The sequence below is a fragment of the Eublepharis macularius genome, chromosome 5 (assembly GCF_028583425.1).
Source record: "Eublepharis macularius isolate TG4126 chromosome 5, MPM_Emac_v1.0, whole genome shotgun sequence".
Taxonomy (NCBI): Eukaryota; Metazoa; Chordata; class Lepidosauria; order Squamata; family Eublepharidae; genus Eublepharis; species Eublepharis macularius.
In genome coordinates, this window is record NC_072794.1 from 49,415,325 (window position 1) to 49,442,809 (window position 27,485).

The window sequence follows — 27,485 nt, forward strand, 5'->3', positions numbered from 1 at the left end:
TGACCAAGTCTTTTCCCCAACAGTAAAAACCGAGACTTTCAGAACTGCATTGGCTGTAGCAGGTTTCAAAGGGTGGAAAGCTTTCCATTTTGACGTAAAAACTGCCTACCTCAATGCAGATCTTGAAGAAAGTCTATACCTGGATCAAATTCCAGGTTTTCCCATGGGAGAAAAAGGTATGCATTTAAAACTGCACAAGGCTTTGTATGGGCTGAAACAGAGTGCCCGGCAATGGAACCAATGCCTGCATCAGGCACTAAAAGCTCTGGGTTTCAAGCAGAGCAACGCTGACTCATGTCTGTATACCTTACAAAGGGCAGGTAAATGGGTGCATTTACTGGTTTATGTAGATGATCTATGTCTCATAACAGAGCATGAGAAGCACCTAACATGGTTCCAGTGCAAGCTGCAGGAAAGGTTCCAACTAAAGTACCTGGGCCCCTTAAGACACTACCTAGGGGTGGAAGTGACCAGGCACTCAAATGGAACCTATGTTTTGTCCCAAGAGGGAAAAATCCTGCAGCTCCTGGACAAATTTGGCATGGCAGAAGCCAAGCCAGTTAACACTCCCATAATTACAAATAGCTGTGATGAAGAAGGTGAGCTTTTTCCTCACACAACATTATATCAATCACTAGTGGGATCTCTCCTGTATCTGTCCTCCTGGGTTCGGCCTGATATCGCGTACGCTGTACACCGTCTTTGTCAGAAGAATGCCAGTCCTAGGCAATCTGACTGGGTGGCAGCCAAACGAGTCTTGAGGTTTCTCAAGGGCACTAGCAACAGGAAACTAACTCTGGCAGCCAGCCATACAAACCTGTTCGCTTTTTCAGACTCCAGTTGGGGGGACAGGGAGCAAAGGAAATCCACCACTGGTATAGCTATTTATTTGGGTGGTGCCCTGGTTCAGTGGAAGGCAGTAAAACAAACGTTTATATCCCTAAGTTCCGCAGAAGCAGAATTTGGTGCTTTAAGTTCCTGTGTCACAGAAGTGGAGTGGTTTACTTCGCTATGCCATGATTTTGGTATAGCCCAAAACAAGGTCATTATACACTGTGACAACACGGCTGCTATTCAGTTAGCTAGGGAGCAGAACTTTAAAAGTCGCTCCAAGCACATAGGGATCAGGTATCAAAACGTAAAAGCAGCTGTTGACAAAGGGTTGGTGGACCTGCAATACAGCAACACTGAACAAAACATAGCTAACATGTTTACCAAAGGGTTGGATGTGATAAAACATAACATATTCACTGAACGGTTGTTTGATGGTGTAAATATGTAAGGTCAGCTGTGTATAATATATATAAATGATATGTGACATGTGGCAAGGAGTTTAGCAGGAGTGTCAGAATATAAACTCACTTGCACATGTGTAAAGGCTGTTGTGCCCTTTAACATAGAGCATAGGGTGAGTCAGCAATTTCTCTGACAGTTCACACCTGATCAATTAAGCTGGGATTGCGGCATGATTGCATCAGCCGTGTGCTGGTTGGCTGACTCCAACTCACCCTATAGGCTAGTGGACACTTAAAAGTCCAGCCAAAGGTTTGTGCATTGCTGATCTGCTCAGCTTGGTGCCTGGTGCAAACCTTTGTCGCTCAGAACAATCTTGGATAACTCTGGTAACTGACCTAAGGACTGGACTCTGGTTTTTGCTCTCTCTGTATGTATGTATGCTGAGCACTTTTGCACCTGTAATATATGGACTTGTATAATACACCATCTGCACTTCATCACAATGTCTTGGCTCCAGTGTTTTTGTTGTTGGGCAAAGCGGGTCACTTGGCAGCACTAATTACAGGCGGTTATTCCATCACTGTTAAAGTTGTAAGACTGTGAGATGCGTAATCCTGGTTAAGTTCAAATCAGAGTGGAAATCTTGTGTGAATAATGTAAGTAATTATCCCTTCCAAGGGAACAAATTATTTTTTAAAGACTGGTGCTTAACAGTACAATCCTAAACAGAATCATACTCTTCTGAATCCACTGAAGTAAATCTTCTGTGAAAGTTTTCTTAGGATTGTACTGTAAATCTCTAATTGGCTGCATTCAAGGAGAATTCCAAAATCAAGCTTTTGATCGCTTCATTTGTAATGCTATTCAACCATCTGGCAACCAATCCTTAGGCTCCTCTTAAATGACAAGTCAGCATTACAAGTACCTCTTATGTAACAAAAGGGGGTTCAGAGTTGTGCTTGTCTCATCTCAAAGCCCCTGGAACAAGGAGAGAAGTCCTTCATAGTGCGTACATGGTGCAACAGCTGGAACATTGGATAGGAGCCCAAACCTCATTTGAGAACCCCTTACGAATGCTCCTTACAACATTATCTGAGTCCTGGTCTGTTTTAAGGTTACTGCTCCCAGTGCTATGCATCATTCATAACGGCATTTTGACTTTACAGAGCATTTCTGCAGCCTCACTAACAAGCTTGTTAACTATCGGTAAAGGTCTGGATGGGCGTGTAGAGAGAGACTTGCCACAGATAAATTCACATCAGAGGCAGGCATTAATCCACATCCAGTGCTATATCCACTGAACAGTCCAATGGTAATAGACCCTAAACAAGGTAAAGGTCATCCCCTGTGCAAGCACCGAGTCAACACTGACCCAGGGGGGGACGTCGCATCACGTTTTCTTGGCAGACTTTTTGTTATGGGGTGGTTTGCCATTGCCTTCCCCAATGGAGCCTGCTTTCTTTCAAAACAAGTATCAAGGACATCTGTTAAGGTGATTTGATCAATATGAGGCCCTAAAGGAGATCAGAGAATTGAGGGGAAAACCTGAGTGTTTTGTGCCAGACAAGAACAGTACAATTGTTCATTTTGGAACTACACATCAAAAATATAAATACACTGTGATTATCTGCTGCCCCCATCAGGCAATCCCCAACATTAGAAATACTTCTGAACAGCTGATTCTTTTTGTTGCAATCAACTCAGCCTGTTTCTGTTACTGTGCTACGTGATGACATGTCAGGCAAGAGAATTCTGCCAAGCCTTGGGACCAATATTGGGAGATGGGAAGGGTGGCTGACACATGTGCAGCCACAGGACAGTTATGGGAAGGAGTTAGTCAGATAGATACTGCTACTGAAGCAGAAGTCATCATTCCTACCTCAGCTAAGTTAACTCTGGCTACCAATGGGATTAACTTACAGGGGATACAGAAGGCAAGCAGAGAGTGTAACACCACAATACATTTTACACCTAAAGGCAATCAATAGTCCCAGTGCTGGGCAGGAGTCAGAAGGTGTAAGAGTCAGTTTGTAACAGCTCTGAGGTTTCCCAGGGCACCTTACGGCCTCACATTCTACAAGCAGAGTGAAGGAATGGGAATTGACCATCAGCACCTCATATTTCATACTGGCTAAACCTACTGGGAAAAGAGACATGCAAGGATTTTTCATGATTAGTCCTGAGGTTGTTCTCTGTTTGCTTTTTGTTTTTTAAAAACAAATGTTCCATGCAGATATTTGTGGATGAAGACAGGCAGGTGAAAGATGTTCAAGTTTTTTATCTGCTGATCATATCTACTCTCTTGGGTTGAGGTGTTATTGGGCCTTTTCTGGTCACTTTTGTTACATTTCAGGATTACACGGGGTGCTATTTTACGATTATAATAATAATAAATAATAACATTTGATTTATATACTGCCCTTCTGGACAACTTAATGCCCACTCAGAGCAGTTTACAAAGTTTGTCATTATGCAAGTCACCTCAAATTGGTGGGGACCTGGTTAAATTTAAAATATTTCCTTTGTTCTAATATAGTAAAAAAATTCAGAAGAGAATGGCGGGACAGGACAGCTAGTTTCTGGGGAGGAGAGCAGCCACCTCTATACTCTGTGTACATTTTCACAGCCACTCTACACCCCTTATCTGAAAAATCTGACAAATGAAATAGGATACACACAGACAGTGCCCTTATCTGAAATAACCTCTGACTTTCAATGATAAAAAAACCCAGCAAACATATTCAGTTCACTTACTGAGACTGTTTTATTATTTTGTCAGATATTATGATAAACAAATACTTAACAGAAATAAAAAAAACATAAGTGGATGGATGCTTTTTTCTGTAAATGATCTTTTGTAAATGCATATACAGGATTTCATGCGATCAACTCTAAGGGCACAAGGGGGTGACAATCATTTTTAAAAGCTAAAATGATAATTTTCTCCATCTCTGCTGTATCTGTAGTTAACAGCTGCTCTGGGTTTTTTACTTCACACTGTCCTTTGTACTTGTGGTTTTCCACCCCCAGAAAATACAATGAGCTCTTGTCCTCTCCTCCCCAAATGGCCAGCCTTCATGGAAATTAATTCAAAACCACTACTAGGCACAGCTCCCATTTTTCTCAACCGTGTCAGCTGAAATGTAGTGCAATCCATCACTCAGATTATCATCTTTTTTTTAAAAAAAAAGAAGAAATGCTACAAGTTGGCATTTAGCATCCCAATTCCTTGGCACTCAATAAGGTAAGCATCCTTGGGTGCTTCTTCATCTTCTGATTTTGTCACTGTAAATTTAGCCTGCAACAAAATTATTTGAAAACTGTCATCCAAAAGCATTACTATTATATGAAAAACCTTTCTAAGACAAAGCAATGTGCAAAAGTTAAAATGTGAAAACTCTAAAACTAGCATGGCAAAATGCACTATGAAAAGAAGTGACTGAAAGGCAGCCAAGAACTCAGTTATTAAACGCTTGGGAAAGCAAAATAAAGTTCTCCACCTGTAGTTTATAAATTTGGAACATTATTTACTTCTTTTCTGCTACTGCACTGAAGGCAGTTTACAATCCAAATACCCACAATATATCACACATCTCTCTCTCTCAAAAAAAGAACAAAACGGAAGAGGTCCATGAGGAAATTAAGGCAGTAATGCTTAGGCTGGCCTCATGGACTCTAACCGTAGCAGCCCTATTGGAGAATCATAACCCTAAAACCAATCCTGACAATGGCTACACTTTGAATACTGACTCGCCAGCGGGCTTTAAATATGTATGCACTCACCTTTGTCAGCTGTTCTGCAAAGTGTATAGCAGTTTGTGTGTGAAGGGTAATCGGTCCAGTTTTCACTCTAGAGACGCCGTTTGCTAAAGCCATGAAAATTATCAGCTTCAAGAGGGAGGAAAAATGACGAATAATCATTACAGATACGTAATATTATGCTTCAGACAGCTAAAGAAAATCAAACTGATGTTCCTCGCCCATGATCCCTGGTAAGCCCAATTGGACGTGACAATGTCATGCCCAAAAGGGCTCAACTGGGCCTGCAACACCGCGGGATGAAGCATTCTTGTCCCCCCCCCCCTGCACCTTATCAAGTGTCACTTTCTGCACCCACCCCCTGCCTTGGTGCTTGAAAAGAGCTGAACGGCATTTAAAAAATGATTTTAAATGGTGGCAGCAGCCTCATGGCAGCCATGAAGATGCTGTCATGTCTAGTTTGGCCCTGAGAGCCTCGCCACAAGAGACATTTTACACATGAAGGATAAAGGATCATTTTCGCAAGTCTTTCTGGGAACTGAAGTTCCTCTCCCCCACCCTTCCTTTTGCTCCTTCCCCTTGCTGCCTGAAGAGACAGAGAAAGCCTGCGGCAACAGCAACTTTTGCAAATCGTTCCTCCATTCACAAGCCTGCTCTCAATGATCTTTGGGGCAGGCAGCTGCAACTTTCTCAGCTTTCTCCGGAACATTCCCCCCCCCCCCAACAAGATGATTTGCAAAAGCTGATGTTGCCGTAGGCTCTCTCGGTCTCTTCAGGCAGTGAGGGGAAGGAACAGAAGGAAAAGGGGTGGGGCAGAGGAACTTCAGTTCCCAGAAAGACTTGCGAAAATGATCCTTTATTCTTCACGTGTAAAATGTCACTTGTAGCAAGGCTCTCAGACTTCTGTTATCTCGATTAATTCTATCTAGATTTGTCATTCCTATTTATAGCAAGTGCCTTCCCTGAAGAAGTGGTATTATATTTAAAAATCAAAGAACTGACTAAAATCCACTAAAATCCACAGTTTTATCAGTTTAACCTAGGATTCCAAAATGGTAGTCCAAGCTTAGACTTACATGCCATTTCAAAGGGGGAAAGTCCACAAGAGCCATTTAAAATGCCTCTGTGTGTCTTCACTATTTGTATGGTTCCTTATGATTGTAAAGTAGGCTTGAAAGTACGTGTTCAATGCCCGATGAAGTCTCAGAAACCAGAAAAGAGACTGAATATGGTAATGAAAGAGATCTTAAATAACCTTGCTTAGTTTCCTGCCACCTAAAATGAAGTGAAGCAGAATAAACTATGCAAAAAGAAATCTTAATTTGCATAATATATACATGTTGTAGAATCTGCTTTTGCTTGGGGCTAGATTTTTTTGTATGGAATATGCACAGCCATGGTTATATATCAAAACTGCATATTTGATACACCAATTTGTGCCCATAAATTAAACAGAAAAAAAATTCAAATACTGATGTTGTATGTTTCCAAAATGCCAATCCTTGTGAAAAGAATTAATGATCTTTCTGATTTTGGTAAGCATCTCCACCTGCAGTTTTCACTAAGTAAGAGTACTACTATATTTATTCAGAAAACTTCTATGCCACTTCCTTAGGAAACCAGCCTGAGACAGCTTACAAAACAAAACATAGTGAAAATCTAAAACACTGTAATAGTTATTAATTGATAGTCAGCACTAAAACCCAGACAAAGCAGTTTAAAGTGAGAGTTACACATTTTTCCAGGCTCCTCTATGCAGTTCTTACTTGGTCTTGCAGATAATCATCCACAGCACCTCCATGTCGAAGGTTTCCAAGTAACATCTCAGCAGCTTCAATTCCAACTTTGTCAGAGTTTTTACCTAGGTGATAAAAAAAGTGCACAGAAATTTAGCAAAAACTCCTAAGTATGACTGCCTCTTTAAAAAATTAAAATTTTAATAGCAGACTGCAGCTTTATGCTGAATATTTTCAAATTGCAGAGCTTTGTCCAAGAGCACCTGGGGCGACACAGCTGATAGAGATGATCTTGCTCCTCCACAACACGTAATATCTGAATATATAGAAGTTCATCTTAACTGGTTCTACATCTTTAGCAGTGGGGGGCTGAAGAGGAGGGTTCTACTTGTGGCAAAAAGACTCTGATGCATAATAGCCATTTGTGGCATGACCAAGGGGCAGTGAGACATCTTAAGTGTCTTCCATGGTCAGAGGAGACTAACCCAGACTCAGTGATGCTCATTAAAGTTCCCTTTATTGACAAGAACTATGTCCACACAGGTAACCACACAAGCACAGTTCCCTTCATCCACCTGCTTTGCCCTTTAAACCCTCAGGGAGATGAGTTGTGCCTCTGCCATGGGGCACTTCCACCAAGCCTGTCCAGGTTGGGTTACCCTATCTTGACCAAGGCCTCACCTTCTTCGCTAGGCTCCTCTTAGTGCTTTCTCAGTCTTTCCCAACCAGTTTGCCTTCTTCCCCCCCTGCCTCTCTCACCTCTCTTTTTATCCCTGGGGGCTCCCTTATACTGGGCACAACTAGCACTGTTGCTTCCTCTTCTGAGCCTAGCTCATATCTGAACCCCTTCCTTTCCTTGCTCCCCCAGCTGGGTTTGCATAGGGCTAGTCAGAGCCCCTTTCTGCCCACCATGCCTCAAGCTAACACTGAGTTGACAAACCTCCTGCCCCCGCTGCTGTGCTCTGCAGCTGCTTTGAGCAGGAAGACTCTCCTGAAGGCGGCACACCCCCAGCTCCTGCTGGGGCTACTATGCTGCTAATGCCTTCTTGAGCAGTGCCCTGCCCTGTCCTGAAATGGCTGCTGCCTTTGGCCCAGTAGGTGGGGCCTCCTCAGCCACCTCTGTGCCCCACCATTTCACACATTATAGTTATCATGTGAAAACAGAATCCTGTGAACTGGACCTATTTTGGGAAACAAGCCCCGGAAGTGGAATTCTACTGACTATGGTTATTAAACCATATCGGCCTCTCACATGGATAAGGAAAAAGAAGAAGTCACCATTAAATATGTCATAACACCTCATGATGATGATGATGATTTTATTATTGCGGTCCTTAGACCAGACATACCTCATGATAATAACAAAATTCTCACCTCTTTTACCGAGTGATGAACCTGCCAGTAGGCAGCCTGTCGAAGTCTCTGCAACAATACTAAACAGGAAAAAAGTTGTTACAGATTAAAACATTTATGTGCAGAGTGCACCCTGTGGTAGGAACTAAAAAAAAAAAGAACAAAGGTAAAAAAATCTGAGTTATTCAGGGCCGAAATCAACTCCTATTAAAACCCAAATGCCATACATAATCCAATGAAGAATATAAAGCAGTTTCCACATGGAGACGATTCCCTACTCTGCTCCAATTGCTGCTGATCAGTGGCAAAGATACTTCCACATGGAGATTTACACCATGCTTCCAGTAGCAAAGATACTTCTGCATGGGGATTTACACCATGCTTCCCCACCCCTGCATTCCTCCCACCCTGCCAGGCTTTTTACCTTAAAAAAATACTGGTAGTCAGGATCTTGATAATTTTTTTTAATAAAAAGTAAAAAGCCTACCGGGGTGGGGCTGGAAGTAATGGTGCCAAATGCAGTGCTAGATAACAACAACAACATTCAATTTATATACTGCCCTTCAGGACAACTTAACGCCCACTCAGAGCGCTTTACAAAGTATGTTGTTATTATCCCCACAACAAAAGACTCTGTGAGGTGGGTGGGGCTGGGAGAGCTCCTAGAAGCTCCTAGAAACAGTGGCGGACCCAAGGTCACCCTGTTGGCTTCCAGTGGAGGAGTGGGGAATCAAACCCAGTTCTACAGATTAGAGTCCTGCACAATTAACCACTACACCAAACTGGCTCTCAGTGTCGGTAGGTGTGGCAATTCCACACTTTCCTAAACGTGCTTCTATATGAACTACCAGGAAACAACATAAGAAAGCAAGTCTAGGAAAACTGGCTAGAGAGCTTAACCTGGACAGTTGGCGGGAGCATGACAATGTCTTTTGGAAGTCCAACTGAAAACTGCTGCAACTGGGGCAGAGAGGATTCATTTGTATGGAAGTGACCTACATACCTCAACAAGTCATTGAGTTAGCCCTTCCACTGAGCTCAGCCCTGCCTCCTGGCTGCTCAGGCCTTTAGAAGGAGCTGCAGCCTGGTGCTCTTTTATACGTCATTGTTTGAATATTGGTTTGCATTTTGTTAGGATGTTTTATATTTATTAGCTGCCTTGGATGTTCTTTTTGAACAGAAAGGTGGGTGGGAAATAAATACATATATAAATGTTGTAGCTAGCTCTCGTTTTAATACATATTGATTAATGCATACTATATAATACTGGCACCAAAAGAGGCACTATTTCAAACATTATTTCATTGCAGGATAAAAAAAAATCTCCTCTTGACAGTTTTTAGTTAGGAAGCATAACCTTAGATAGTCACAGATCAAGAAAGCTGAGTAAGTAATTACAAACACCCACACCCAGAACTTCCCTATCATAGCACTCCACACCATTCAAAATGCTAAAACCAAATCTGGAGACCATCTAGAGTGGCTTCTGAAGTATGATGAACTGCATTCAGAAGACGAAACGGTATCAGCCTTGGAATGCACATATTGTATCTCTGTACAAAAAAGTTGGTCTATTTTGCTTTTTACACTAGAGACCCCAGTTATTCCCTTTTGCTAGGGATTGTATGGATTAAGAGAAGTGCAGTGATCAAATCAATAATCAGCATGCTTCTTTGGTTTTCCAATTACTCAGACTTTTCTTTAGTTTTTTGATGTACGTAAGTTCCAAGAAAAAAAATCAGACTACACATCGCCCTCTTTTTTCAAAACTGCCTACTACATGCCCCATGCCCCATAGAAGCTCGTTATAGTTGTTTAAATCCAACTATGTCAGCTCAACTTTAGACACCTGAGTTAGAATAAACCACTTTGCAGCCAAGGCTGAACTTGGCTGCTGACTGGCTTGCCCAATGAGCAGAACTGCAGGTAATTTTAATCTACTCACATTATTCCACTTCCAGTTCCAAAGGCCTCATTATCAGGTTCTCGAACAGCCTGAATGTTGACATAGATATCCCGGATTTCTTTTCTGATACACCTCACCGCTGCTGATGACATGTCTTTTGCTAACTAACACACCAAACAGAAATAGACCAATGATTACGTTGTGCTTTCGAGACCACAGCTGTTTATTGTATAACAAACATTTGGTACAGATGGTCATTTTTCAAAACAAAGAGTTAGCCACTGTCATTCATGCCTTGATAACTTTCAGACTGAACCACTGCAGTGCACCCGATGTAAAGCTGTAAACTTCATCGAATTCAAAATGCTGTTAACTGTATTTTGGCTAGTATAAATTGAAGGAAATGTGTGCTCCATCGGGATGCAGGTCGCTGTATGTTTGCCTCCAAAAGACAAACAGCTGCTCACCAGGGCTGTCTGTGGGAATGGCTAAATGTATTATCTGAAACTGGAAGCGTTAGACTTACTAACCTAGGTCTTAATCTGTAAAGAGATGCTTTCCAGCTTCTGCAGAAGATTTGCCACTTATTCTGGGATGTTGGGGAGGATGTACTGTGACTAGTAGCAAAGAAAGTGCAATTCCAGCATGCTCATAGCCACCCCATTAATACTCTCACATTTCTACTGTGTTGGTGCTTGAAGCACTTCAGCTCAATAATCCATACAACAACCCTGTAAGGGAAGCCAGTCTTCTTAACCATGCACTCTGAAGCTGAGGTAACAATTACTTTCTTAAGGCTGCTAAGTGATTTCCTATTATTTATTTATTTATTTGATTTATAGCCCGCCCTCCCCAAGCAAGCTCAAAGTGGGTTATAATAAGTGAAATACAGAAATACAGTAAAATCACAGATTTCAAACACAGCATTTCAAGAAATCCACCTGCTCACCATATATAAAAAGGGTGGAGGACTGGATCGATATCTTATGGCAGCTCATGTGTACGGGGAGGGGGGGCAGATGGCCATATAGCTCCCCCCAGGTAGGAGACCAGCAGGGAGGCTCATTGATGAATTTAATGTTGGCCTCAACCATATGCCTGGTGTAACATCTCCGTCTTGCAGGCCCACCGAAAAGATGGAAGATCTTGGTGGGCCCGAGTGTCTTCTGACAGAGAGTTCCACCAGGTCAGGGCCAGGACCAAAAAAGCCCTGGCCCTGGTCGAGGCCAATCTAGCCTCCCTGGGGCCAGGGACCACCAGCAGGTGTTTACCTGCCGATCTCAGCACCCTACGGGGCATATACAGGGAGAGCGGGCCCTCAGGTATACTGGTCCCAGTCCTTTTAGGGCTTTATAGGTTAAAACCAACACCTTGAACCTGATCCAGAACTCCACGGGGAGCCAGAGTAGCTGCTGCAAGGTTGGAGTTATATGTGCCCTGTAGGGTGTACCGACCAGGACACGTGCAGCAGCATTCTGGACCTGTTGCAATTTCCAGATCAGACTCACGGGAAGCCCTGCATAGAGCGAGTTACAGTAGTCCAATTTGGAGATGACCATTGCGTCATGTCGTTAGGTCATGGGTTGAACAATAGGGTGCAAGCTGCCTGGCCTGCCAAAGGTGGAAAAAAGCAGACTGGGCAACTGCTGCGACCTGGGCCTCCAATGAAAAGGAGGAGTCCAGCGTCACGCCAAGACTCTTGACCGATGGAATGGGAACAAGGGGGGCCCCATCAAAGGCCGGGAGCTGGATCCCCCACCCCCAACACTCCACAGCCCAAGTACAGGCCCTCCGTCTTCATGGGATTCAACTTCAGTCTACTCAGTCTTAGCTGACACAAGGGGATTTCCTAGCTACCAAGTCACTATACGACAGCAAGGCTGCATCCACACAAACTGAATACTGTGCTATCATTGCACTGACACTATAATTTGCAACTGGATTTCCCAATATGAATGACTGCTATAGTGCAATAACAGTGAAATATCCAACAATGTGGGGATGCAGGCCAACTCTCTCTAGATATTATAAATCGTGAGCTATGGCACTCAAAACAGGTAGCAGAGCTGAGCCCTGGACACATTGGAATTGTGTTACTCCTTATGGCCGCCCACTTATTAAGGACAGGTACTATTCCCATTTTGGCAACTGTAGCAACTGACTCACCTGGTCATATAACATACAGCCCACTACTATGCATGTTGACTGAAAAGATTCTCACGGAGTTTAACAAGCTAACTACATGCATGTGAGATAGAAAGCCAGTTTTTTAAAGAGATTAGTTAATAAGAATCTAATGATATTAAACTGATTTACAATTAGAGATGGGAACGAACCGCATTACGAACTTCAAAAACCCACGAAATCGGCAATTGCGCAATCGCAATCCGGCGGTTCATGATTGTCCACGGCCAACGAACCAGCATTTGGGAGAGGCCTGGTTCGGTGCATTTGGCTGCGGTTTGGGAAGCCAGACACTCAGGCGCCAGCAATCAATTTCCCTGGCAACGGAGCCGGGGGAAAGCCTGAACTCTGTCTGCGCTCCTTCTGTCACCCTGGAAACCCAAATGGAAGCCCAGCTTTCCTTGATTGGCAGGTCAAAGCGGTTACAAGTTAGGAGAAGACACCCAGGGAAGGGAGGGGGAAGGGGGTGTTCTGTAGCCATGGGCACTCCAGTCTCATCCCTGCAAACCCTGATAGGCAGCTCTGATGGCCAAACACAGACCTCCTGCGTTGCTCAATGGGACCTGTGCTTATAAATAGCCATGGGCTCCCAGGCTGGGTTTCACTTTCAGCGAGCAGTGGAGTAAGACAGAGCTCTTGCTTGCCACTTGCTAGTCTTTGGGGAGAGAGACTGAGAGTATAATTGAGCTTGGATTTTTGTGGGAGTTTCCTGGGGGCTTTGGATTGGAGAGGGTATAACTCCAAGATCCCTTTTGCAAACTTGTCCAAATTTGGGTGATGGCTGTAGGAGAGCCTGCAAAAGATTCCCTGGGAATATGGGCTCTCTAAGTACCACGGGGTCCATTCCGCACCCCACGAACCGCAAACCAGTTCGGCAACGGAAAATGTTTGTTGCGGTTCGCGACTTCGGGATCGTCGTCGGCACCGAACCATGAACCGCTGGTTCATTAAATTTTTTTAGTTCGTGCCCATGTCTATTTATAATATCTGTTTTAATACATGCTCTCCCTCCCAAGACTATAATAAACACTTACTTTAATTGGCAAAGCTCCAGCCACAAAGGCTCGTCCATGTATCTTGGTCACGGTGCCACGGTCAGTTAAATTGATTGGACTTAGCTGTTTAGTAGGTGATATTCGGACTCTTACTTCACCACCTCCTTTCGGGTAATAACCCCTGTTAAGCACAATAATTGAACGGGATTAAGTTGTCAGTCGAAGCAGATCAAATCACAAGTAGTTACAGTCATTTTATCTGACATGTTAAGCTTTTGATGTGGAGGGATTTTGGGGAGTTGTTGTTTTGTATGGAAGCGTGTTCAATTATCTGAGCTCCTGCTTGCGGGCAGAAATGGTATAGAACAGTCACCGATCTATCACCTCTGTGAGAATGAGGTCTGGGTGCTAAAGTAGCACAGGATTGATGCAGCAAGGCTGTTCTCAGGATCACAGCAATCAGACATTAATATAAATGGCACAAGAAGGCCAAAGGTAATTAAGTGTTCTGTGTAAAAATCCCTAAATATTTTGCTTGTTAGCATGGGTGTTTTATAAACATTGTATGAACAACACTGATGTGTATGTGGCTTTTGCCTCATAATGCATAGGCAAGAAATCTAAGCTAGAATGGCTATGTACAGCATACAACCAACAAAAGATACCCTTCAATTGATATCAGCGTTGTCAGAGCACTTCTAATGGTATACTGATTTTTGTGAATCACTTTTCTGTCCCGGCAATCAAAATCAGGCTTGAAAATAAATAATTTTTCTGGTCACCTGAAAAGTGAGAGTTCCCCATATGAACAGGCAAGGAAATGTTTCCAAAAGCTGGAGGGTCACACATTTTGATGATCGTTGGCAGGCAGGCAAGCAAAATTTGTTATGGTCTAAGCTGCAAGATGATTTACAACTAAGCCATTTTAAAGCAACAATTCCAGCACAATCGATCTATAACTGACATTGGCAGCAGGACAAATTTTCACACTTATCCAAGGAAGAGCCAGCATTACCATTTAGGAAGAGCTTCTTCTGCCACTGCTAACACACACATATCCCCAATGTCTGAATAAAATAATCTGACTAGTTGAGTCTAACATGTATAGAGCTTCTTCCTGATCTCATTTCTCTGGGAGCAGTATTACAAGCATATTACACGGTCAGCGACTACAGCCTAGAGTTGTTGTAACCCCTTAGCGGCCATGATTTATGACAACACAATTAACCTTGAGATTAAACAATGCAGTAAGATCCTTTCAATCCAAAGCATAACCATGTAACATTTTAATTGTAGTTGCATTACTAGGAAACAGATTTTTTAAAGTTAAAATTGGTAGTTTCTCTCATTTCTTTAACAGGTTATATTTGTACCACTAGATTTTTCTTTCCAAGGCTATGCAATTGTAGCTTGACAAAGCCTCGGCTGGCACAGAATCAATGACTATGTCAATGCCGCAAGTCCTTTGCCCTGGGATTGTAAATGCTGAAGAATTGGGAAATGAAACCCACGGTGCAGTCCTAAACAGTGTTACACCCTTCTAAATCAAGGGGTTCAAAAGGGTGTCAGTCTGTTTAGGATTGCACTGCCACAACTCTCATTTGTCATCCAGAGTGAAGGCATATGGCCTCAGGCCACAAAACACTGCAACTAACCTCCTCTTGATATCGCAGTCCAATGTCAAATTGAACTTCTCAATTATCGGTTTGAAGACCTAGAAAGTAAGTAGATAAGTTAGAAAACACAGATGTGAGTAGAAGATTCCCCCCCCCCAGCACACTACCAAAGGAAATGGAAGGAAACACTAGGATCTATAACACTAATCATTAACCCTTTTTAGGCGTGGCCATTTTCCCTTGACCTCTTTCACCATCCTAGTAGTAGCATCCACAACCCTTTAAATTCAAATATATTTCAGTATTTAAATAAAAATTAGAAGCATGTGTCTTTCAACGAGAACAGGGTTTCTTCCCCGCCCCCCTCTTCTAGGCCATCCATATACTACAAATGACAATATGTATAGCCAGGTGAACTAGTAAAATTGCTTTAGTAACTTCTGTGGGTTTACTTGCAATATGTCCTGTTCCTCCATTCATGCAATCATCTCATAATGATCTATTTTAGATTTACACCAAGGCTGAAGTTCAGTGACACGATGCAGAAGCAAATGATTATTTGACCTTTGTGGCTGAAGGGACAACATCAGATAAGCAGACCCCCCCCCCCCCGCCTTACCATCAGTGTATAGTCGATTTGGGGAGCCATTTCTGCATTAGTGCCACCTTTCAAATGAAGTTCTGAAAGAGAGTCAGCAAACAGCACACAAGGCATTGCTACTTGCATCAGCAGGCAAACGCTCCTGCAGAGGGAATGTGAGAGAGACAAAATGCTTTATTTAACATGCAGCTTGTTCACATGTGCAAAGGACACCTGCCACCCCTCTGCATATCCCATCCAATCCAATCACACCTGCTATCGTCATTTACTGGCTATTGTCATTCGACACCTGAAATCACTCCTCTCCGCAAGATATAAGAACAGATGGATTCATATTCTAGCTTTATCTGAAGAAGTGATCTGTGACTCACGAAAGCTCATACCCTCCCACTAATTTTGTTAGTCTTATAGGTGCTACTGGACTCTTGCTCTTTACTCAACAGAGGAAGGAGTCTTTTGGCGATGCTGAATTTAAAATATCATTTATTAAACCAAACCTAGCACATTATTAAAAGGAAAGTCCATCTTCAGTGTTCTCGCTCTCATTCTCTCTAAGATCAGAGTAGTTGATTAATTAGACTAGATTACTGCAACACATTGTATGTGAGACTGTCTTTGGGATGGTTTAGAAACTGGCAGCAAGGATTCTGAATGGACCCTGCCATATTGCTCCTGGGCTCTGTCAGCTGCACCGATTGCCAGAATGCTGGCATTGACCTTTAAAGCCCTAAATGGCTTGGGACCAGAATTTACTTGGACAATCTCCACCCCTATGACTCAGTCCACCAAGTATGATCATCTTCTGGTTCCCCCATTGCTATGTACCCTCGACAAAGGACGCAGATAGAGCAGTATACGGAGCACAACATTTTCAGTGATGGGCCCCAATTATGGAACGTCCTTCCTCAAGAATTTCGACATCTCTCTCCTAGCCTTCCTGAAGCTGGCAAAAGGCCTTTCATGTTCTCTTTGATTATTTTTTTGCCAACTCATTTTTATTGTTTCTGTGCTCATAGTGTTTTTATCTATGCCATATTAATTATCTCCAATTGTTTCAGATTTTAATTGCTATTGTTTTATGAGATGTTATGTTCATTTTTATTCCTGTTTATTAAGCATAATATTAATTGTTTTTATGGATGGAATTTATGGATTATACTATTATCTGCTGGCAGGGGAGGGGGTGATGTAAGTGAAAAGAATATACGTTCTTTTAAAATAAATACAATACACTTCTCTGTAAGCAGTTGCCTCCACATTGCTATTCTGTGAGAGATATAACTTAGGAGTTATAACCTAAAAATCTTATCTGTCTTTTACTTGCCTCATATGGGGAATAACTGTCCACCAAGATTACTAATACAAGGATAGTTCCAAAAAGCTTGTTAGTGTTCAATACTCATAGGGTAAAGCTAGAGTTTCTTGACCTTAATATTAAAGTCCTCTGGTTGTTGCCATTTTTAAGACATAAAATAAGGTTTCTTAAGAAGCATAACTGCTTTATCAGTACAATAAACACCCAGTCACATACCCTGCTGTTCTGGTGTCTGCTACGTGGGTTCCACCCTTGATCTTTCCAGGAGTGAAAGTGATTTCTGTTGACCCGATTTCACCACCTTCCAGCTGCCCATCACACAACTCTCGAACCATCTCCAGTCCTGACAGATGCTGAGGCCTTCAAAGATGGAATATGGAATATAAATGAAGCCTGCCTGTATGATCGCATCACAAAACATACTATCTTCTTGTGTTGCTTCTGTGGTCACTGCTTCAAAGATGTTATTAGTTACTGGTATACAAATAGAAAGGTTATTTATTTATTAAGCAGCCTCTTTTTGATGAGTAGTCTTTAGTTTCCTATATTTGGAAGGGAAACATGCCAAACACCCAGTCTATGAATCTCATAAAAAGAAATGTGTATTGCAAATTGCTGAAAAGTCTGTCCTCGATACACTTTGCCAAATCATTAGATGCTTTGCCAAATCATTAGAGCACTAACGCCAAAGTAAGTTCTCTTTGCAGTAGATATACAGAAGCTCCATTTATCAAGAGAAAAGCTGCTGATTTGCAATGGTGACCAGCTGATTTAAAGTGTCATAGTTGTGTCCACTGAGATATATTGACTTCTGAATAAATAAACATATGTATAATGATAAAGGCTGTTGAAGGATGAAGGGAAATAAAAGGGTGTTTGAAATCAGTCTTATAAACAGCCATTGGTCTGGTTTTCCTATGGTAAGATTCATCTCCAGACCACCAGAAGGGAAAATTCTCCCTGGGGTTGCCAACAAGCCTGGATAAAAATGTCCTGCCCTTTTACTAGAGGCTTCCTGTAAGGAAATGGGCAGTTGAAGCTTTTCATACTATGGAGGTTAATAACATCACCTGCTAAATAACATCTACTAAGCCTCCATTAAAGGACAGGACATTTTTCTCCAGGCCTACTGGCAACTCTGATTACACTCCAATTTATATAAGCTGTTTTTCTTTTATGCCACTGATGTGCCATGAACTACTGGCCCTAGGTATGTCCAGGCTGGTAACCTCTGTGGACTTATTGACAAGCCTGGGGAAAAGAAAAAGGAGAGAAGGAATAGGGGCATGTGGATATGTTCCCTAAATATATTTATGCATGAAATTATATGCTATGCTACACATACTATACTATCACAAAAATTCAGTTAAATATAAATAAGGTTCAATGGAACAAACCTCAGAGTTATCAGTTACAGAGTTCCATACAGCACAGAAGAGAATATAAAGGCCTCAAAAAGATGGAGAACCAGCTGGATCTGCTTTATACTCATTTCAGACTGTTGGCTGTGGATGCAAATGATGGAATGTTTTCTCCTGCCCACATAAGAAAAATTCCTGCACACAGAAATCTAGTATATCAGGGGGCAGACTAGGCTAGAATCTACTTGCCCAATATTTAATAACAGTATGCTTATTTCATTTTCTATACTAAAAAATATACAGGAATTTTCAATCATGCGAGCTTCTACCAACAGTCAAATGTGGTAGTCAAGATACAACTTTACTACATTAATGAGGCCTGAGAAAAAGATTTGTATCGACAAATATCAGCTTGTGATGCTATAACATCAATTTCTAGTTTTTCACAAATGAAAATGTCTCTGTTGCTTGACAACAATTTACTAGGCTGATAATCACCTCAGGCCTGGCTGACTTCTGCCGGCTCTGATATTTTTCACTTGCAAAGGTTTTCTCAGGAGGCAGCTCAAGGCAGTGGAAACACGCAGGATCTGGCCACCCTACAAGGGAAAGACATGATCAAACATTTATTCCTTTCTTCAGCTATAAACCACTGTTCTCCCCAACGGGGACCCAAAGCAGCTTACAATATCATTCTCCCTTCCTCTCTTTTATCCACACAACAACCCTGCAAAGTAAGTTAAGTTGAGAATGAGCCCAAGGTCACCCAGCAAGTGTCCATGGCAGGGTGGGGATTTGAACTATGGTCTCCCAGATCCGAGTCCAACGCTATAACTATTAAACTACAAGTGTGCCTCCCTGTGGACAGAAGTTGCTATTCACAGCTTACTCTGCCAGGGCCTTGTAAACTAGGCCCGATCACAGAAAGCCACCTTTATAGGTACATACATAGCAGCATCCTTGCTTCATTGTGGAGCAATCACCGCGTATATCGTCTCTATATTGTCTCACAATTAAGCCGCTAAGGTCCCAGGGCTTGACATCCCGCACTTCCCTTTGCAGATATTAGCCTGCACTCGCGCTGAATGATCCTTTCAAAAAGCTTTTCAACCACAAGTCTGTTCTCACGACACCCATGCGAAGTAGATCACTATTATTCCCACTAGGAAACAAGAGGATTCGAGACATTTCTTTTTGGAAAGACAAAGCCAGAAAGGTCAGTTTTCCAAATCCTCCCCGGGGGGCTCGTCTCAGAGAGGCGACTTTAACTCAGACCCCCTCGGAATCCAGTCCCGCGGGGGCTTTTCCGCCGCTGCCCCCGCCACCCAGCCTCCTTCCCTTCAGTCATTCATTCAGACCCGAGGCAGGCGCGACTGTTCCCCGCACGGCCTCGCTCCGTGCCTCGGCCTCTTTCTGCCGGCTCACCCCTTCCATAACGCTGCCATCTATCTCTACTTTGTCCCCGTCGCCCATGATGGGCCGCCGTTGGAGAAGCCGCAGCCGGCCCCAGCAAGCAGAGAGGAAGGCCCGCTGGATCAGCCCTTTCCCCAGGCCGCCGCAAAGCCCCGCGAAGGAGGCGCGGCTTAAGCTGCGTGGCGGAGGGAGCGCCGCCTCCCTCGTCTCAGCTTCGGCTTCGGCTGGAAGGCGGCCGGAGCGGGCGCGGAGCTAAGCTGCTTCTTCCTAGTTGCCCGCGGAGAGCTTCTTTGTCGGAGCAGCAATGCTGGATCCGCAAGTAGTTGAGCAGCAGCAGCAGCAGCATGCGAGTCCAGCGGCACCGTAGAGACCCACAAGATTTTCAGCGTGAGCTTTCGAGAGCCACAGCTCCCTTCGTCAGTAGCTGGATCGCTTTCATAAGTATTCCTCCTGTCTGGACAGGGAAATATCCAAATGGCGAACCTTAGCGCAACCACCTTTGGATTCAATTTACACTTAGGGCCAAGCTACACATGACGAATGACACTTGAACGGCAAGTGGATTGAGTGGAGGGCAAGTGAACAGGGAGAAATACACTTGCTGTTCAAGTGTCATTCGTCATGTGTAGCTTGGCCCTTAGTCACAGGAGGGTTTTCTGATCGCCTGAAGATTAAAATTCGTCCCCTACCCTCTACTACAGGGGAACCTTTTAGTTGGTGAATCGGATGCAGGGATGGAAGATGAGGGTCCCTGATGGGCCTTGGGAGTCGGTGGGGGGGGGGGGTCCCTGAAACTAATCTGAAAACAGTAACTAATGGAAACCCACGCAATAAAACAACGCACCATGCAATCCTAAATAGGCCTGCTTGAAAGTAAATCCAACTGCATTCAATAGACTTCTTCCCAGGTAAGTGCGCATAGGTCTGAGGCAGCTTTTGAGCACTTTAGAGACCAACAAGATTTTTCAAGGGTATATAAACTTTCGAAAGTCAAAAACTCCCCTCTTTTTCAGGTATATCCTTGTTAGTCTCTGAAGCGTGACTGGACTCAAATCCTGCTGTTCTACTGCAGACCAACACGGCTACCCACCTGAAGCAACCAGTACTGGCCTGCCATGTCGCAGCAGTCTTTTTATTAGGACAGGCATAAGCCTGCTTTTTTGGAATGCCTCAAGCCAAGCATTCTGGCTAAGAGTTCTGTATAGCTCGAGGGACAGACTTTAGCTACTCCCTGTCTAAACAACTCCGCTTTTTTTAGCCTGCCTTTCCAAACGAAGTGACGCTCCCCCCCCCTCAGCCGCTGATTGGACACTGGGGAAATAGGGCCAGGGCAGCCTTCCGATTGGCTAGTGGGTGCAGAATGCTCGATCCGATTGGCTTGCAAGTGGGAGGGGAAGGGGGTGTGTGGGGACCTTTCTTTCCGGGATAAGATGGCTGCAGTGTGTGCACTTAGGAGCTACTGCCGCGTCGTGGGGCAGCTGGTAAGGGGACGGCTGTGGAGTGCCGTGCCTGAGAAACGGGCGCAGGGGGCTGCTTAGCGGGTCGCAAGTCTCCGGTCTTATTTGGGTCTCCTTTCTCTGCGGAGAGCTCGGAAGATCTGCCTTGAGGGCTGCGGGGAAATCTGTAGTTTGTATGCACTTGGAATCATTGGGATTTCCCTCTATCCTGCTGGCAGAATTCGGCACTAAAGGGTTCGCTGCCCATCACTGCTCTCCTTACCTGTACCCTCGCCCTTCCTTGCCCTGTTTAGGTTGGAGTATCTCTTTATTCAAACCTTGCCATAGGTGCAAGGTTGGCCTTCGCTCATTTTTACAGCATCAAACGCCTTCCACTGTCAGTATCCCATATGCATGTGTCTGTTGATAGTTTTTTGAAAAGGATTAAAGAAATTAATAGATAATAGATCTCTACCAACACAACTCTTTGCTGTGATTTATTTCTGTGTACAGGGGTAGTATACCTTCGTGATCAGATGCTGGTACAAAATCAGGAGATGGTTATCATTTTCATGTTCTGGCTGCGAATTTCCAGAGGCATCTGATGGACTCTGTTGGAAACAGAACATTGGAGTAGATTTATGATCCATTGAGGCAGATTTTACATTCTACTCCATCTTGCCTTTGACATATAAGATGTGATCATAAGATCACTTAATACAGATTAGTTAAGATTTACCTAGTCTGCCTAGTTTATTGTTGAGATCAGAAAAGGTGGATTTCTTCTGCCTTAGATCTGAAGAATGGTAGTCATGATACATTAATGGATGCAAAACACAGTGGTGTGGTATTACATACGCAAAATTGGAGTCTTCTGGAATCTGTACATTTCAGCACGTCTGCTGAAATGACCTTGACACCTAATTGAATCTGTGATACAGTCTTACTTTAAAGAACACCTTTGTTACTCCTTATTTTTACAATTCCATGGTTTCCCCCCACACATTCCTAACTTCTGGGTTTGTCTTCAGCCATGCCCAATAGCTACTACAGCCTTTTTACAGAATGAATGACTGCTAAGGAAATCCCTGATGCCAGGAAATTCCTGGGATAATTGAAAATGACTCCTAGATCAGCTGTTTAAGCTACTGAATTCCAGTTATTCCAAACAGAACATCATAGAATAATTCTTAGTCCATAAAACATACCTTAATTTTGTAATAGAAGCATCAAAATGTTTGTCTTTGATTTGTCTGTAGCCTCATTTAAAATGTAAACATTGGATGGATTAAAAAATCCTGAATTCTTAGCTAAGCAGATAATTTTTATCAACATGGTTTTGTTCTTGATCAGCTCACTGAGTCTGCCTTTTTGAACCCCTTATCTTCTTGCACTCTTTGTACCAAGTTATTTCCAAGGTGGTGTTTTCAGCATAACTATCTTCTTCTGACCTCCGCTGTAACTGTGTATTCACTTATATTCAATGAACCATGCACAAAGGAAAGTGTGTGCAGGATTGTAGCCTGAGAAGCATCATCCCATATATAAGAATGGATATAAGCGCATGCATCAAAATGGTAGTTTCAGTGGGTTTAGGCTGGAGAAACTCTCCATAGGCTTGCACTACTCTGGATTTCTGAAGAGCTCAGAGCAGTTGACATACAGTTCCCAGACATTCTGTCATTCATTCAGTGCTCAGAGCACACCTGCTTAGGTATTTGATGGCTTAGATATATTTGTTATCTGGTCTGACTTGGACTATATAAAATATTTAGACAAAAGTTGATTCACAAAGTAGTAAATACACTTGTAATAGTATGTAGTGCTACCTTCATACATTGTTGGTTTGAGGGTATCATGTTTACATGTGAGAAATGCTTCATTGTGTAGGGATTAAAAGTTTTAGAATTGATGTTATGTTCTTATAAGAAACAAACCTCATCTTTTAAAGGAACAATTGGAGTCCTGTGAAAAAGCAGGTATGCACGGTAATCCTAAACACGATTACATCCTTCTTAGTCCATTAACTTTAATGGACGGAGAATAGTATAACTCTGCTTAGGACTGTTCTGTTAATTGCTGTTGAGAATGGCACTGATTGGCCATAAAATTCATGTGATCAGTAAACAAGGGCGTTACATTAAGACCAACCAGTTTTCACAAGTTATAAAGAACTCTTCTTCAGTACTTTCTTAGGTACTTTTGTTCCAAGCCATTGGTGCTGCAGAACTGCAATGTGAAGCATTTGCATAGCACATAGGCTCCCATCAATGGTGTAGTCTGTTTATTTTGATGAAATGACTGCACATAGCAGTCTCACAATATGGGGGACAACTTTGGCATATGATACAGTTATAATACGTAAAAAGTGTAACATAGCTGGCGAAACATCAGGAACTACAATGCCAAGACTACGGCAATACAGCCCGGAAAACCCACAACAACCATTGTAACATAGCCCTTTTCCTTAAACTGACAAGATTGTATTGTTAATATCACATATTTCAATGAAACTTACTCTCAAATAAGTGTACATAGGATTGCATCTCCATAATTTAGCTGTTCCAAAATCCAGCATAAAATATGCTTCAATCTTGTTGATTTCAATTAGCCAGCTGTGATTAAAATATGCACAAATTACACCATGTTTTCACTTAGAAACATTATTTTTCCCCTTAATATAACCGAACTTGGTGGATTTCTGTTGGTTAGTAAGTAGACCTATATGGTTCTGTCTTACTTGCCAAATTTAGGATGCTGTTTTGATTGCTGGTATAAGAATCTGAAATCGTGGAGAGTAGCATGAAATTAAATTTCTTCCTAGAATAGGAAAAGGTTAATGAGTTTAAATATCTTTACGTTAAAGGGTGAATTGTCGCATTAAGAAACACAACGCAATTGCTACCTTTCCCATACAGATACTCTGATTTCTGGATCTGCTAAGAAGCTCATTTCTAACTTTTTACTATCTGAAAGGTACATTGTAGACCCTGATATATTTTCCAGTAGAAATCTCAGTAATTTCTTTTTAGTAATTTTGTTGCCTTTTAAAGGTGATTTTAAAAACCATTTATCTTTTGAGAAGCTTTCCAAAAGTAGCTCTATGGGGATTGTGTAGTTTAAAATGAAAGACATTGCACTGAAAATGATTCTGCGGAGGTTCTTGATTGGTGGGTGACTGCAAAACCAGTGTGATTGTGGCGTGCCACTACCAGCTACTTCGCACAGTGGGTTAATTGACAGGGAATGTTGCATCCTTATGGATGATCTCTTCAGTGTATCAAAAGAAGAGATGTCATTGCATGGCTTGAAAGTCCTAGCCTAATCTCTTAAATTATCTTTTCGGGTCATTTAATTTAAGAGTAATATGCATATATGTGGAAATTCCAACCAATTAAAAATAAAAAGAACAATGGTGGCATTAAAATTAGTGAGTCCTTTAAAATATTCAGTGAGCCTCACTACTGAATAATTACATTGCATAAAATTGCCACTGTCACTTTGAATTGAATCACAAAGCTAAAGCAAGTGTGATTTCTTTCATATGATGAAGAGCACGGTACTGATTTAAAATGTTGCAAGTGCCAATCAAGATCAGGTTCCTAGAAATCTTGCTGTAGTGAATTTCACACAGGCTTCCTTCTGAAGCTCTGCAGGAATCTGAGTGATTTGTGAGCTACAGGTTGGCTGTCCTTTTCAATTTGGCTCTAAAGCATGCACTGGGGAAGAGACACAGAGGTGCGGACTTGCCATTCTCTTTGTTGAAGGATCTGGGGCACCTTCTGCGGAGCTCTAAGTTCGTTCTAAAGTGCATACATGTGCCAGTGATGGCAGTCATATGTTTAAAATTAAGATCTATATAAACTATACTTAACTGTCTGAGTTACTTAACTTATACCTTACTGAGTTGTCTCTGTCCTTTTAAAATGTTAAAAGAAGAGCTGTCATTAATAATAGTGATTTTTTTTTCTTTCCCCCTCCAGCTCTGTGCTCGCCATATTAGATTGTGTAGTAGCTTTCGTCTGCAAAAAGCGAAATACATTTCTGGGCTCAATAAGTCTACGTGGCAGGACTGGCATCAGCACAGACTGTTCAGAACAACTGTTGGTAAGTTTAGTTCTTTATTTGATACTGTTTGGACATTTATTTATTATTAACATTTATATATGTTAAAAGGCAGATAGCCCCCCCCCCCCATTTTATTCTATCTGATGTTCAGTCTTTTGAAATGTGAAATATTTTTGCGAAGCTTGAAAGTTTCCTAAGGTTGCAATTTTATGTACACTTACTTTGGAGTAAGCCTGCTTGAACACAGTGGAATTTACTTAAATGTAAACATGCACAGGATTGGACTATACATAAAATAATCCAAGGTGTATTTCCTACAAGCACTCTTCTTGTTTTTCTTTTCTGTTTTCAAAATTGCTGATGCTTTAATTACAAACCATATTAAGTCATTGCGGATTAAACACAGACCAGTTATCCATAAATCAAGTTTTCTATCATTCCTTTATACACTGATATTTTAGAAGCCCATTTTCAATATTTTCAAGTAGCCATTGCTGGCAGCCTATAGTTGTATTTTGGAAGAAACATACATAAATCAGTTTGATTTAGAACCACTTCATCCTCGAGTAACGCTTTAGTTGATTTTTTTTAGTTCAACTCTCTAATTTGTCCCAGTGTCTTTTTCAAGTTTCACATGGCCAGATTGTCCAGTTCAAGCTCTCTGATATTGGAGAAGGAATCACAGAAGTGACTGTGAAAGAATGGTAAGTTAACTTGTATTGGGCTGCAGAACAAGCCATACCCTAACCAATCAGCTTCTGCTACCCTGAAAACTTGTTATGGGGAAGGAAAAGAAAACCCCCATTTTATTGTTATGTCAGAGAAGGTCCATCAGTCAAGAAGAACCACCTCATTTTGAATTGATTTTTTAAAACCTCTAGGGAAAAGAGGTCCTACATCAATGTTGTTAATTTTGATGTAACTGAAAGTTGGCTGATGAGAGATTTAAAAAAATTATCTTGATTGGAAAGTTGGTGGTAAGGGTAAGAGGAATGAATTAGTATTATTATTATTCATTACGTGCATCTGTACTGGTTATCGGAGCAGGAAGCAGAATTGTTTAATTGAGCCTATGGATTGATTTTAAAAGCAGTAGATAAATTAGTAAATGTGGACGTTGGGGCTTTATCTAGTGGAGTGATCTAATTCTCTATGTATGATAGTGATGGTGTATTAGGACATTACGGAAGGATAGAGGGGGTGGAGCATGACAATTTATTTACGTGAGCACAACCAAATTTATTTATTGTAAGTGCTCTTTAATCCAAATTGACTTGCTGCATACCAGACCATGAAAATTCCAGTTTTCAAGCTACTTCATGGCATGGACAATGCAGAGTAGGCTATCCTTAAAATGGAAATGGGATATTCTCATCCAATCAAATCATTATTTGATACCCACCATCCTGTGAAAGCACATTCACAAGTGTTCCATAACCTGAATCTCTATTGGTTGTTTGTATGTGGAGATAGTATAGTGGTAGTGGTCACACATGAATCATGATTACTACAGCAGCCAGAGGGAGGGTGAGGCCGTGCAACCTGGGGTGAACCATTCTTGGAGGCTCAGTGAGCCACTGACATAAACTCTTAGTGCTTCAAAATTCTGCCAACCAATCTCTGTAGCATTCTACTTGTTTCCACTTGTGGTACCTACTTTTGAACACAAGCTTTCTCTTTCTATATCAGAGCACATCACGCAGCCTTTCCCGCTCAACCAAACTTTAGTGTCATGTATATTATTTCTTTTTTTCCCCCTTAGGTATGTAAAAGAAGGTGACACTGTATCTCAGTTTGACAGCATCTGTGAGGTACAAAGTGACAAAGCCTCAGTTACAATCACCAGTCGTTATGATGGTGTCATTAAAAAACTCCATTATAATTTAGATGAAATTGCCTATGTAGGGGCACCTTTGGTGGATATAGAAACAGATGCCTTAAAAGGTAACGATAACTAATTTTCATCATTATGTCATTATGCGATTCTGCATTGGTACCACAAACTTAAATATGGACAAACATGTATTTTTAAAAAAATAAGTTCTTGTTTCAGAATGCTTGCAAGTCTTCAGCTAATTTGGAGCTCTTCACTTGGCAGAGCAAAAGTAAAATAACACCATATATCTGTGTTTTGTGTGCAATTCATTTGGATAATATTGGGCCTTAGCCTCTAACACTAATTGTATCACTTAAGGTTCTAGGACTTTCAGTTTCCACCCATTAGGACTCTTGTCCTTTTAAAAATCTTTGAAGAGCAAGGAAGTTATGCTTTGTCATAACTGATTTTGAAGGTCCCCTCCGTTTCAACAGCAGTTTGCTTCATGGTGTGGCACGGCAAGCTGCTGTTGAGAAATACAAGCTCACAGTGACTTGGGATGCATGAAATCAGTTGAACAATTATTGGAGTCCTGATTAAAGGCATTAACTGAACAAGCTAAGAACTATTTTAGACTTATCTGTGATAGCTGGGATGTCACTTCTCCGTGATGCTTCCCCATGATACTGC

The 27,485-nt window shown here is 42.0% G+C and overlaps 2 protein-coding genes across 3 annotated transcripts in view; one reads left to right on the forward strand and one right to left on the reverse strand.

Moving 5' to 3' along the window:
- Positions 1 to 3,981: 3,981 nt before the first annotated feature.
- On the reverse strand, positions 3,982 to 20,669 carry RTCA (RNA 3'-terminal phosphate cyclase). Of its 2 annotated transcripts, none has more exons than XM_054980632.1 (11): positions 20,566 to 20,669; positions 18,561 to 18,661; positions 16,918 to 17,061; positions 15,405 to 15,528; positions 14,825 to 14,883; positions 13,209 to 13,350; positions 10,030 to 10,154; positions 8,106 to 8,164; positions 6,762 to 6,856; positions 5,020 to 5,124; positions 3,982 to 4,534 (listed from the first exon to the last, which is right to left on the reverse strand). In XM_054980632.1, the coding sequence occupies exons 1-11, from the start codon at positions 20,590 to 20,592 to the stop codon at positions 4,436 to 4,438; spliced, it is 1,080 nt and encodes a 359-aa protein (XP_054836607.1). In that variant the 5' UTR covers positions 20,593 to 20,669; the 3' UTR covers positions 3,982 to 4,435. The 2 variants fall into 2 exon arrangements, with proteins under 2 accessions (XP_054836607.1, XP_054836606.1); XM_054980631.1 differs by lacking the exon at positions 20,566 to 20,669 and adding an exon at positions 19,488 to 19,624.
- Positions 20,670 to 20,901: 232 nt separating this feature from the next.
- Positions 20,902 to 27,485, forward strand: part of DBT (dihydrolipoamide branched chain transacylase E2) — a 28,582-nt gene continuing 21,998 nt past the window's right edge. Inside the window, exons 1-4 of the mRNA XM_054980908.1 lie at positions 20,902 to 20,956; positions 24,895 to 25,018; positions 25,608 to 25,683; positions 26,742 to 26,923. Of these exons, the coding sequence (XP_054836883.1) occupies positions 20,906 to 20,956; positions 24,895 to 25,018; positions 25,608 to 25,683; positions 26,742 to 26,923 (433 nt within the window). The 5' untranslated portion in view covers positions 20,902 to 20,905. The remainder of the gene's footprint in view (positions 20,957 to 24,894; positions 25,019 to 25,607; positions 25,684 to 26,741; positions 26,924 to 27,485) is intronic.